Here is a 13,312-nt window from a genome sequence, read left to right on the forward strand (position 1 = left end):
TGTTGTCCAGAGAGCCTGATTTCTGTCCATCTCGATCAGCTGAGTATTACACTACTGTTAATTATCAATCAGGCAACTTGGAGTATGCCAAGTCGTTATGCTAGATTCTGATCTTTAAAGCTCTTACTCTGAAACACCACAGATCCAAGGAGATAATGTTACAAGGGAGGCATGTTACACAGAAGTGAGTGGTGATTTAAGTTGTGCTTTGCAGAGAGGTGGTAAATCGCAGTTAACATGACCAAAGGTGGGACACCTCAGGTTTTTGTTTGGTGTGAGGCAGAGAGGAACACAGCGCCATCTCTTAACAGCTGTTTCTGTCTGGAATGCATAGCCTGAGTCTGGGCATGAGCAAACATCAGATGGACCCAAGTTTAGGGTCCTACAGAATGGAGAAGGCCTGTCCAGGAAACGAAAAGCCAGGGACAGACTGACAAGCTATTCCAGAGCCTGAAAAGACATGACAACTAAAGACAATATGTGTTCCTGAATAGAATCTTGGACCAAAAAGGGAAAACTGACATAGTTGGTACATTTGGTGAAACTTGAATAGCATCTATAAATGGGTCCGTAGTGATGTGCCAAGGTTGGTTTCTTGATGTTGGTAATGCAGGATAGTGTGCTTGTGTGATGTGATGGTTATATGAGAAATATTTGGTCTCCATTCTGTTTCTGGCACAGAGTTCCTAAAAGCCTTGGAATTTCCTAAGGGGTAACAGGTATAAAGGTATCTTGTTATTCATAACAAGCCCCTTTCAACTACACCAGAGTTTATGTTAATGAGATGACTTTTGGAAAGCCCCTAAGGATGGGGGCTGGTTGCCAGGAGAACCAACCCTGTAATTAGAGGGTTGGAACTTTCAGCCCCACTCCCAACCTCCACGAAGTGGGGGAGAGGTGAGGGGCTGGAGATTGTCTTAAAGCACCAAAGACCAATAATTTCATCAATAGTGCCTGTGTAATGAAACCTCCATAAAAACCAAAAGAATGGAGATTGGAGAGCTTCTGGGCTGGTGAACCAGAATGCATCCCCGTGCCCAGAGGGTGACACATCCCAAACTTCAGAGACAGAAGCTCCTGTGTTTGTGACCCTTCCAGACCAACCCCTATGTATCTCTTCATCTGGCTGTTCATTTATATCCATTAATATCCTTTGTAATAAACCAGTGGTCTATTAAGCAAACTGCTTTCCTGAGTTCTGTGATCCGCTCTAGCAAATTAATCAAGCCTGAGGACGGGGTCATGGGAACCACTGGTTTATAGCCAGTCAGTCAAAAGCACAGATAAGAACCTGAACTTGGATTGTCTGAAGTCTTGTGGGACTGAGCCCTTAGTCTGTGGGAGCTGAGGCTATCTACAGCTCGATAGTGTCAGAATTGAGAAAGTGTAGCACACCTATTCAGTGTCCACTGAAAATTGGAGAATTGCTTGGTGGTGTTGGAAAAAACACATCAGACCTTGTTTGGGAGAAAAACATACTGGAGTGCTTAAAGATTCAGAAAATGACTAACAATAATTAGTACTTAGTTCCTCAGAGCGGGCAAAGGAGCAAATGTGGTAAAATATAAACGGGGATTATGGGTCAATGGGGTATGGCAGTTCTTTATACTGTCTGGCTACTTTAAGTTTGAAATAATTTTAAAATAGTTTTATAAATGGGTAATTTAAAAATAGAATGACACCTCATAGACAAAGTGTTTATGGTAGGTCATTTGCCAACACAGCCACAAGAGTTTCTCCTAATCTGGATGCTTCTGCCACGTGGCTGCAATCTCGCTTGTCTGGAAGTGGACTCTGTGTTCCTTCTCTCCATCTGCATTGGTCTTGTGACTGGCTTTGACCAAAAGAATGTAGACCTGTGACTCCTGAGCTGTTGGCGGCCTCCAATCTTGTCCCCTCTTCCTGCTCTGAGATCAGGCCTCCCCAAAGAAGAACGACCACGTGGAGAGAGGCCATCTTAGAAATTTTAGGAATCGCTTAGAGGCCAGCGATTCCAGTTATTTCTCCATTGTGAGAAATAATAAATCTCTGTTGTCAGAGGTTTTCAAGTGGCTAATTACACATGAAAACTAGCATGTTACTGTTTCCATCATTATACCTAAGAGTTTAATCAACATCAACTGACATTACGTTGAATAGAATTCTTCAGACGAACTAGAGCAGTGTTCTGCAAAACTATCCCTATGGTCCATTAGAGAATTGATGCCCATGGATTAATAGTGATGACAGCACTTTCTAGTTTACAGAGATGTTAATGTAGCCTCATGTCACATTTACCATAAGTCTGTGAGATGGAATAGATATTCCTTAATTTTACAGATGAAGAAATAGGTTCAGAGAGGTCATATCACTTGCCCAAGGAAACACAGTCAATAAGTGCCGAAGTCAGAACCAGAATCCAGGTCCTTTCTGCTTTGTCAAGATACAGCTGAAGTTGTGGGTCTTCTGTAGAAAACTTTGCTCTCCCTTCAGATGTCAAACCAAAATTATGCCAGGAAGCATTCTAATGTTCTGAATCAACTTTGGTTGCTATGAATGTGAATGGGATTAAGGGGGGTGTCCCCTAAACAGCCAGGACCCCTAATGCACTTGTCCCTTTATTTTTTTTGCCTTTTGTTGTTGTTGTTGTTGTGGTGGTGGTGGTGGTGGTGGTTGAGAGCCCACTGGCCCATGTGGGAATCGAACCGGCAGCCTTCAGAGTTAAGAGCATGGAGCTCCAACCGCCTGAGCCACCGGGCCCGCCCCCCCTTTATTTTTTTTTTTACATGGATATTGAGCTGTAAATATGGTAACCATGGGTCTCAACCAAGAGCTACAGGGAGGGACTTAATGGTCTTCAAATATGCTTTTATGATTGCAAGTTACCTAGTCATTTGAATCTGCACAGGGCTGCTTCAGAACAGGGAAAGAGATGTTGGTTGAAAATAAGGGGGAAAAGTAATTGAATTACAAAAATCCTGGCTATACTTTTCTTCTTAGCCATTATCACCACCTGAAGCATTATATATTTACACCTGTTTATTGACTCTCTTCCTAATACTAAGTTCTATGGAGGCAATCACTAAATATCTGCTGGTTGATAAGCTACTTCATTCACCTCTCTCAGTTTCAGTTTCCTCATCTTTAAAATAGAAACGACATACAATACATACCTCATAGGAATGTCGTGTGGATCAGACAAGAATAATACATGTAAGGGCCAGCCTGCCTTCAGGTAGACCCTCAGGAAATGTTAGCTAGTGGAGAATTTCTGTCATTAGAGGTGTTTTAAGAGAGAACAGATACCACTTTTCCCCTGCGTGGTTTAGTCTTTCATTTCACTCAAACCCCTCGGGTTGAATCAGGTCATTTCCCGAGGCCCTTTCTAGTCCTAGCCTCTGAGATAGAATTCCTTCTTCAGAGACGTCTCCACTGTCAGGGAAATGGGAAATGTCTTCAGGAGTGGCCCCCCTCAAGGCTTGCTCTGTAGGTAAAAAACCAGTTTGGAGAGTTTTATCGTCTGGACACACCTTCTGCAGCATCTGCGGTTTCATTTTGGCCATGGTTAATGGCAGTGAGTAACCCAACATGAAAAGGCCGCTGACAGGTTTTCACCAAAGGACGCAGCTAAATAGCTACGAAAGGATTAAAAACCAATCTCACCTCCCAGACAGCCTGCACGTCAAACAACTCAACGATAACAATCAAAGAGCTGGAAAGGGTCCTATGGTTTCATGAACCAATAAAGAAAATATAAAGCAACATGAGGCCCTCGGCCCCTCCCAGCAGCCTGTCCGCCAACATGAGGATGAAAGGGTTGGCGATGGCTGATAGAGAAGGTCGAGAGCCCTCATCTAGGGATGGAGTCTGCCTTTTTAGAGATCTCCCTGCAGAGAAGGAGTACATCATTTGGGCCACATTTTCATCAAAAGTCTCATTGCCAGAGTCACAAGTGGACTTGTTTTCCACTTTTAGAGATGACAGTGATAACTTTGGGAGCTTTGAAGAAAACCTGTGTCTAAACAAACATAGCAGAAAGCTTTTGCAATGCACCATCTGACACCTTGGTTGGCTGGCTGACTTGGTTATAGCTGAGTAACTGACTCATCCTACAAAATGCTTTCTGCAGCCCAATGGCACTTTGCTCTCGGATTCCATTTAAGGCTTATAGCCCCTGGAGTCAGGAGAATGACAGTTAAGCTCAACCCTCCAGGGTTGATGTTATGCTACCAACAGATCAAAAACTGCTGGAAGGAAGGAAATCTCAATTCCACTCTCCTCCAAACCCTACTCTTTTTTCCTAGGTGATTTTATTCTCCATCCCGTCCCCAGAAATTCCACAAAGGGAAGAAAATAAGGGACTGTTTTCTTTCTCTCCAGCCCTTGATCCTTACTTTGTATTGGTTACTCCATTGAAGTTTTTCTACAAGAGAAGAGCAAGCCACAGACGAAAGGAAATTAATCAATTATTGAGCATCTATTATTTGCTGCCAGACTCTTGGGCAAGGTGTTTTGCCTATATTATCATTAGTTCATGTAATAAACATGGTAGAACTTTCCAGAGTTACCATAGTCACAGAACTATAAAACATGAAATAAATATGAATGTAATTTAAAATTGTGTGTCATCACAGAGGAGACGTGCCAACTTCTTAACCAAGTCATTAAAAACTGTTAATGCTTTTGAAACCAGACGTTACCTAAGGAACAACACTAAAATCACATAGTCATACAATCCTCTTCTCTTCCATCCCTGTTACCCGCAAATGGCAGACCCTGCTCCATCTTCTTCATGACTTAAATACCTACCTTAGTCTTAAGCTGAATGCATTACTCTCCAAGCCCCTGTGTCCTTCCAGTTCTTTCACCTCTCCAGTTTCTAGGACCTTCACCTCCACTTGACTTCAGATTCCTTGAAGCCTTGTCACCTATGAGTCTCTGAATCGACCAGGATATTCACCTCTAAGATCTCAGGCTTAGAACTATCTCTGATGAACCATCTTTTCCTCCAGTGGGTTTCCCTATATGTCATCCCATCTCTCTCCATTCATTGTGAAACATCTTGAAAAGGCAGTCTCCACCTTACCTCTGCTTTCTCATCCCACCCATTTTATGCTCTTACAAAGGTCTCCCGTGGTGTGTTAATGACTAAATCCAATGGGTCCTTCTCACACTTAAGCTCCCCAACCCCTGTGATTCATAGGAGACTCTCAACCACTCCCTCCTTCTTATAAAATGATATCCACATTTAATTGTCTTGATCTCCTACTAGCCTGGTTCTCCTTCTAACTTAGTCCTTTTCAAAGACATACCTTCTTCTGCCACTCCCTTGAGGGTAGGCCTGCCCCAGTTTTGTTCTCTTGCTCTCATCAGTAGCCTCCCTGGGAGTTCTCACCTATTCGTATTACTACCGTGTTGCCCCGAAAATAAGGCCTAACCGGAAAATAAGCCCTAGCATGAATTTTCAGGAGGACATCCCCTGAACATAAGCCCTAAGGCATCTTTTGAAGCAAAAATTAATACGAGACCCGGTCTGATTTTCGGGGAAACACGGTACCTATATGTATATGACTCTCAAGTCTACAGCTGTCCTTGACGTCCTTCCTGACCTTAACATCAGCCTTTACAACTGTTTATGGACAGGAGTAGCCTATCGGTATTTCAAACCCAGCGTCTCCGAAACAAGACTTGTACCTTTTAAATCTGCTTCTCTTTCTGTGTTCCCCATTTCAGTGGATGGGAACTTAACTAGAATTGTCTTTAACTTTCTCCCTCTGCCTAATCCCTCATCCCCCTTCTCTGAGTTACCAAGACCTGTCATGTCAGTGCTACTCCCACGTGGTCTCTCAACCCCTCCCTTCCTTTTCAACCCCCCCCCCCCTTAAGCTAGGCTCTCACTTCCTCTCTTAATTATTGCAATACCATATTGGCCGGCTGCTTCCTGCCACGAGAGAGATCCTCATCCACAGTGCTAAACAGTTCACTCTCTTTCCAAACAAACAAAAAGAAAAAAGAAAAGCTTTTTTCAATAGTTCTCCATTGTCTAAAATATAAAGGGCAAGTTTTGTTTTAACCTGGCTTTCTTTTTTTTTTTTAATTTATTTATTGGGGTGACAATTGTTAATGAAATTACATAATTTCAGGTGTACAATTCTGTATTACATCATCTATAAATCCCGTTGTGTGTTCACCACCCAGAATCAGTTCTCCTTCCATCACCATATATTTGATTAGCCTGGCTTTCAATGCTTTCTGGAACCTTGTCTCAGCCATCATTTCGAGTCTCCTATTACTCAGGCTCTACTCTCCAAACACAGTTCCTACTTTCTAGGCATCTTCCCTCGGACCCTCTGCCTGTAATGCTCATTCCATTTTCATCTGCCCGGCACTGCAGCCCCAAAAGCTGTCCTCCTAGTTCTCTGCTCTCTGGAAGCTGGAACAAATCGCTCTTTTCTCTCTATCTTCATAGCATTTTTAATTTGGGGCATCATACACCTTTTTTCTTCATGTTCAGGCAAAATGGGTCTATTTTTCTTCCAGATTGTAAGATTCTTTAAATTCCATTCAACAAAAAAGTATGAAGCTTGAGTTTTTTTGTTTTTGTTTTTGTTTTGCATCATAACAGCAACTAGAACGCAAAACGAGTAAGCTGCAGCTTTGGGACTGGCCCTTTCTAGTGGGAAGGAGGCTACAGAAACAGAGAGCTGCTGTACTACGGGCAGGAAGTGGGCACGTAGGCACTTCTTTCCCCCAGTCTATGACTTTGCACGTGCCAGCTGAATGGCACTTCGAGCTATAAGACCTAAAAGTTGATGCTATCTAATCTTCACATTTCTGTGCATAGAGAACTGAGACCACAGAAGTGGGGAACTCACCCAAGGTCACCAGGTCAATGAGTGGCTGAGCTGGACCAAGCCCTAGGCCCGGGCACACTGCCACACCCCACCCCAGCCCCTCTTCTCTGTACACTGGGGGTTGGGATGGGGTGGGGCAGCTTTGAATCAGTGTTATGAACCACAGGGAATATTCTAAAAGCAATAGTGTAATCAATGGCTATGTCTGGGCTAAGTGGCCAAAAAAACAAGGAAGATCTTGAAGGTCATGTAAATGTTTCTCTTTTCGTGACTGCATCATTTCCACAAAAACCCCCTCTGTTGCTTCACGTAACTTCTTGGTCATTGATTTTGTTCATGTCTAGTATCTTCACCTTAGCCTCTTTGTCACGAGCATTTTTTCTTTTTTTGGAAACATGAATGTGATCTTTCTTCTACAGCACATCTGGTATTTTCACATCCCAACAAAAGTCATGTGCATTTTTACTGCAAACATTTTCACTGCATATCTAATTAGCCAATTCGTAAGGCCATTGTGCTGTAAAAAGGGTCAAATCACAAAAAATAAAAGAGGAACATTAAAAAGGACATAACAGGGGCGGCCGGTTAGCTCAGTGGGTTAGAGTGTGGTGCTCTTAACAACAAGGTTGTGGGTTCGATCCCCACACAGGCCACTGTGAGCTGCGCCCTCCACAACTAGATTGAGACAACTACTTGACTTGGAGCAGATGGGTCCTGGAAAAACACACTTAAAATGAATGAATGAATGAACGAATGAATGAATGAATGAATGAATGAATGAACGAACAAACAAATACATAAAAAGGACATAATAAAATTAAAAGGAATTTATTGTGAAATACAAAATATCGGAATGCATTTCAAACGTGTGTAGATTCATGGAAACGCTGTGCGAATAACTGATTTTATTTTGTGGGTTGTACCTAGGCACTTGTCCTCACTCTATGGGACACGTGGGTTCCACACTGTGCCCTCAGAGAGGACCCCCAGCTCCTTTCTCCTTCCAAGGTAGTGGGTTTCAAAATAAGAAGCCAACGCTTAGGGCAAATCATCCTCATCTGAAAGAAACGCTAACTATGTATTTTAAGACCATCATCACTACCTCACCTGCTCGTCACTGTGTAGACCATTATGAGAGCTAGGTAAGATTTATGCATAATATAAAAATGGGAGTAACTATGACAACTTGTCAGCGGAAAAATGAAATGAAACTGACAATTAGTTCAAACACATTAAGTCAAATGAACGCAGTTGATTCATCAATGGAGAAATGAAACCAAGCAACCACACCAAAAAAAACCCCGAACTATTAACCAGTTATTTTATCTTTTTTTTATGGCAAAATCACCTTCCAGCCAATTAGTGACGTGGCGAAAATGTTTGCAGCAAAAACGATGGCATAAGTACTTAGAACCAACTTTGTTCTTTTTGAAAGTAAAATGATTCTATGGCTAATTAAGCGTTCACTCACAGGAAAAGGAAAGATGGAACATTTAAAAAGGTCTCATTCCTGGACTGGTGTTCCTCCTGGAAGCCATCAGGAAGTTTCTAGAAAAGTTGCCTGATTTTTTTTTTTCTGAAAACAAAGTTATATGATTGAGATAAGATTTTACGTATTTTTTTCCAAAAGGTTTCTCAAAATCATTGCCTTATTCTTAATAGGGCTTCAAATAAAGCCACATTAAAAGTCTCTTAAGGCATTTTATCCAGAATAAAGTTCTCTGTTAAAACCACCGTTGTCCTCTTTATTATAAGCCACTCATCTCAGCATAGTGTATTACATTTATTCACAGATCTTATACATCTAGTTAAAGAGGTAAAAATATTTCTTTTTTCATGCATTTAAAAAGCAGTCACATAGTCTGTGTAGATGAAACAAAATATACTCTTTTATTTTTGCTATTCCTATTTTAAAAAGTGTCAAAAACTGTCAAGGTGTTAGCCCATGTCGGACCAGAATAAAGGAATGGAGAGTGGGATTACTGCCTGTCAAAGACCCCTGAAAAAGTCTCCCAAGGTTCCTAGTGACTTGATAAATTAGTATCTCCTCCAACTCACCAGGAAGGTAACATGGGTATCCCCTGCCTCTTTTTTTTTCCTAATTAGTATGTATATCTCACTTAGGCTTGCTTCTCTGAAACCCTCAGGTGGAATAACGACCTGCTAGAGACTAAAATGGATACGTCGTAGGAGTACATGAGATTGTAACTAAGTGATAGGTAAGAGAAAACAGCTCTTACATCTTGTTCATTCAAACCAAAATACTCTCCCTTGTTCTTAAGAAAAGGGAAAGTTTGGTTGTGAATCATTGCACAGCATTTATCTGTGCAGCTGGAAACAACAGCATGCTGTTATAATTCATCATTATAAATAGTAGTAATTATACTTTTTAACATGGTTCAGTGTTCCACAGGTCAAGTAATGTTTGCTCAGAGCAAGGGAAGGACTGGATCTCAGCTCAACTAATCGTAGCACCACTAACCTGGGCAAGGCAGATAACCTTGAGCTTCATTTTTTTTTAAACCACAAAATATGAGTAATACCTCCCAGATTTATGAGAATTAGGACAAAATGTAGAAAGCACACAACTTAATTCCTCGCATGTAAAAGATACTCACTAAATATTAGCTTCCCTCAGTTGACACATCCGTAAAAAGAGGGTAATAAAACCTACTTCAGGAGACCAGTGCAGGGATTATGATGGAGTAATTCCCTGAAAGGACGCACCACTGTCAGTTTGTCTTTTTGTCTATTTCCTAGCCCCGCTCCCCACCCCCATACCAAAGCTGCCTGTGTGGAAAGGGCAATTCAGCATATTAGGAAATAACTTTAGAGAGAGGAAGTTTATTTCTTAGGTTAACAAGCTTTTGACTTATCTACTGAATTTATAATTTTGTCTCAGGGGGAAAAAAGACAACTAGAATTAAAGTATTTTTAAAAGACTAGGAACAAGCCAATGTCACTAGATAATTCCAATATCACTGGAAAGAACACGGAGAATGTCCCAACCTCCGTCCATCCCATTCAACCCGCGAAGCATTTCTTTCTTTTTCATTTTTTTTCAAAGTCACCATGTCACTTCAGTTTAGCCCAAGTTAGATGGCATGAGAACCACACGGGGGCGGCGCAAAGAAAAGGGAAATGAAAAAACGGTGGACGAAAACAACTGCGAGGACAAGTAAGTTTTCATGCAACTCTGAGTTCTCTTCCAAAGAGATCGTTGATACTAACATGTCATCTGCTAAATGCGATGCAGTGTGCAAATAGCCACTTTTTGATAAAACGTGACATGTCACCTACAGAAGGTCTTCCCTCGCACCGCCGTTCACATAGTCAGTCTACAGCCTCGACTGGCCTCGCCGCTCGATTACATTGCTAACACAGTTTCCAAAGGAAGGAAGGAAAGAAAGCGTTCCTCTCATCTTAACAACTGCCACTCATTTATTTGCTTTGGGAAAGCTCCCCTTTGTTTACGGTTGGACGTATTTCAGTGGCTTGTCCAGAATTCACCCCCACGGCGGACGGTAGGAAATACCCACTGTCACGGCGCGGTGCGTTTTCAGCAGGAGGGGCTCAGAGTCGGGTGCGGTTTGCCTTTGAGAAGCAGAGAAGCGTTTCCTTTCACACGCACCCTTACATGGCAGGCACACCACCCACCAGAGGGGACAACGCCACCCAGAACGTCAAAAGACCTTTTCCCCCTAAAGCACTAATTTCTTATTCCTAAGATTGTTCCTTTTTTTTTTTTGTTCCTGGAAGAAAAGCCAGACAAAAATACAATGCAACCAGGCTGGGTGAGCACGTTCGGCCAGGCTGCAAAGGCGCGCGGCGCCGCGGGCCCGGAGGTCCGGCCGGAGTCCCGGGGGCGGGCTAGCTGCCCCCCTCCTCGGGCTCGCTGCAGGGCGAGGGCGCCGACGAGGCCTTGGACTCGCCATCGCTGTTGCATTCGGGCCTGCGCGGGGTGCCGGCTGGGGCCTCCTGCCCCGGCGCGTGGCGGTCCAGCAGCTCCTGGAGGTGCTTGATGTAGCCGATGGCGGCGCGGAGCGTCTCCACCTTGCTGAGGCGCCTGCCCGCCAGCTCCCCGGGCAGGTGGTCCCGCAGGCGCGCGTAGCCCTCGTTCACGCAGCGCACCCGCTGCCGCTCGCGCTGGTTGCGCTTGTGCAGGAAGGCGGGCTGCAGGGCGCCGCCCAGCGGCAGGGGCGGGTAGGGCCGTCCCGGGGCGCGGCGCGCGGCGTCCGGGAGCCAGGAGACCCGGAGCGGGCCACTCGGCGGAGGGCGGGGCCGGGTCGCAGGCGCGCCCGGGGGCCCCGGGTGGAGGGGGCACGGCGAGCTCGGCGGCCCGGCGGCTTTGCGCGTGTCCATCATTCGCCCCCAAGCCGACAGATCACCCGAGAGATTAACCTCTCCGCAGAAAAGGAAGCTGCCAATCTTCAAAGCAGAGACGCCGGTCCATTCAGACCGCCTGGCCCAGCAGGTCTGTGTTTGGAGAAGTTTCTGGGTCCGGAAGCTGGGGTCCAGGACAAGCTTCAAGGACACGTCGCAGGATCCCATAAATTCATTGCACTCCTCAATCCATTTATGCAGATCCAGACGGCAAAGATTTAGGACCCCTAATCCACGCTTCGAACCCCGTCTTCCTGTCTGATCTTCTTTAAAAAGATGACCAAAGGGGTCCCACTGCTCGGTCCCCCAGCCTGGCAATGTGACCGTCCACCAAACAGAGGAATCTTCCGAAGTCACCTAAGCTTTTCGATGACTGTAATCCACTGATTGGGGTCTTCAAGCACATAGAAACCTGCAAGGATTCAGACGAGCTCATCCCAGGAACCAACAGATCTCCCGGCGGCCGAGCGAAAGATCACGCAGAGGCTTTCTCCTTGAAAATCAAAACTTGACTGCCCTTTGTGGTTTCCGGCGTCCAGGGCTAATGGAAAGGGCTTTTACTCTGTTTGCAAACCTACACTTGCTCTTTCATTTCTGGGGAGGTGGAGGGAAGACCTCATCAAAGGAAAGACTGCTCCCTTGTGGTTATAAGATGTGTTAAGTCAAGGAGGATCCTAGGGAAGGCTTGAGGGTTTTCTTCTCCGAAGTCAAATCTTTTAAAACCCCAGTTAGACATTTTTTTTGAAGGGAACAGGAAAGAAATATAGTTTAGCAACGAATATAAGCGTCTGGCCATTATGCTGCACCTTATGGTTAACGCAGGATGCTTCATGCATTGTGCTACTTTTCGGGAGCACATCAAAAGGCTGAATCGTGACAAACACTTTTAGCCAAAGTCATTTCTCACAGTGCTTACTGTAAACACACTTTAAACACAGCTTTCCGACCTCTTCTAATCCCACCCAGGATATAAGGACATCATCTTTCCATAGTGTAAAGAGCGGATTTCTATTGTATTCTTTTTGTCTTAAGAAAAAGAAAGGTGCAATTTATTTTCTCCCTTGGGGGCAGGAAAGCAACATTTGAAAGGTGGAGAGCCCCAATTCCAAGGAGAAAGGATGGTGGCTTTGAAGACCTTTCTTTTTTTCACATACCACCAAAAATGAATAATTAATCCACCCATGTTGGTGAAGGGCTTTGAAGATGAAAGTGTCATTAAAAATCCAACTGTACTGGTTAATGTCAAAGAACGTGTTATCACACTGAAAAATCAGATTTCCTGTTCTGCAAACCAGCACATTAAAGGCCGCTTCTACTTTAAAAGTCCAACTTAAAAACAAGAGAAGCAAAAACCCCCTCCATTTATGACCAGACTTTCTGCCTGTTCCTCAGGAGCCAAGGTGTCGCCCTAACATGTTTTTTTGTTTTTTTTGACAAGTCCTACGCTTCCCTGTTTACTCTAAATGATCTGCCCGAAGCAACTGGAAAAACACTTCCATCAAGGCAAATAAAATGGAAATAATTATTCCTTTCAGGCATAAGATAGTCACATTTTAAAAGACATAGCTCCCCATGTGGCTTGCACCGGCAAACAAGCTTATATGTCATCTTAATTTCTCAGTAGAGTTAGATCATGAGAAAGTTCTTCCTGTTGGGAGAAAACCCCACCAGACAGGCAGATAGACGATTAGACCACGATGTGCCTTTTGGCCATGTCAGAGACGTTCGCCTTCATTCTAAGGGTGACAAGAAAAAAATGAGGTATTTTGAGCAGGGAAGTGATGTAGTAAAAATTGTTTTTCAAAAAGATCACTTCTGCAGAGTGGAGAATAGATTGGAGGGGAGCAAAAAGGAGAACAGTTAAAAGATACCATTTTGCATTCTCAGATTGGCAAACATTTTTTTAAAAATTGCTAACACCTAGGGCAGGCAGGGTGCTGCATGCATTGTGCTGCTTTTCAGGAGCACATCAAAAGATTTGGGGAAGATTTGGGGAAGCGCTGGAAGCATATATTTGCTACAAGCTTTTGGGAAAGTAACTGTTAGAATTAATAGTGCACATCACATATCCTTTCGCCCAGAGAACACTACAATTT

The 13,312-nt window shown here is 43.8% G+C and overlaps 1 protein-coding gene across 1 annotated transcript; it reads right to left on the reverse strand.

Moving 5' to 3' along the window:
• Nucleotides 1–7,652: 7,652 nt before the first annotated feature.
• Nucleotides 7,653–11,195, reverse strand: ASCL4 (achaete-scute family bHLH transcription factor 4; the record flags this gene model as incomplete). Its single annotated transcript, XM_081058209.1, has 1 exon — nt 7,653–11,195. One exon carries the CDS (start codon nt 11,193–11,195, stop codon nt 10,704–10,706), a length of 492 nt encoding a protein of 163 aa, XP_080914335.1. The 3' UTR covers nt 7,653–10,703.
• Between the last annotated feature and the right edge of the window lie 2,117 nt (nt 11,196–13,312).

This window comes from Rhinolophus hipposideros (assembly GCF_964194185.1).
Source record: "Rhinolophus hipposideros genome assembly, chromosome: 9".
In the NCBI taxonomy this organism is placed as follows: Eukaryota; Metazoa; Chordata; class Mammalia; order Chiroptera; family Rhinolophidae; genus Rhinolophus; species Rhinolophus hipposideros.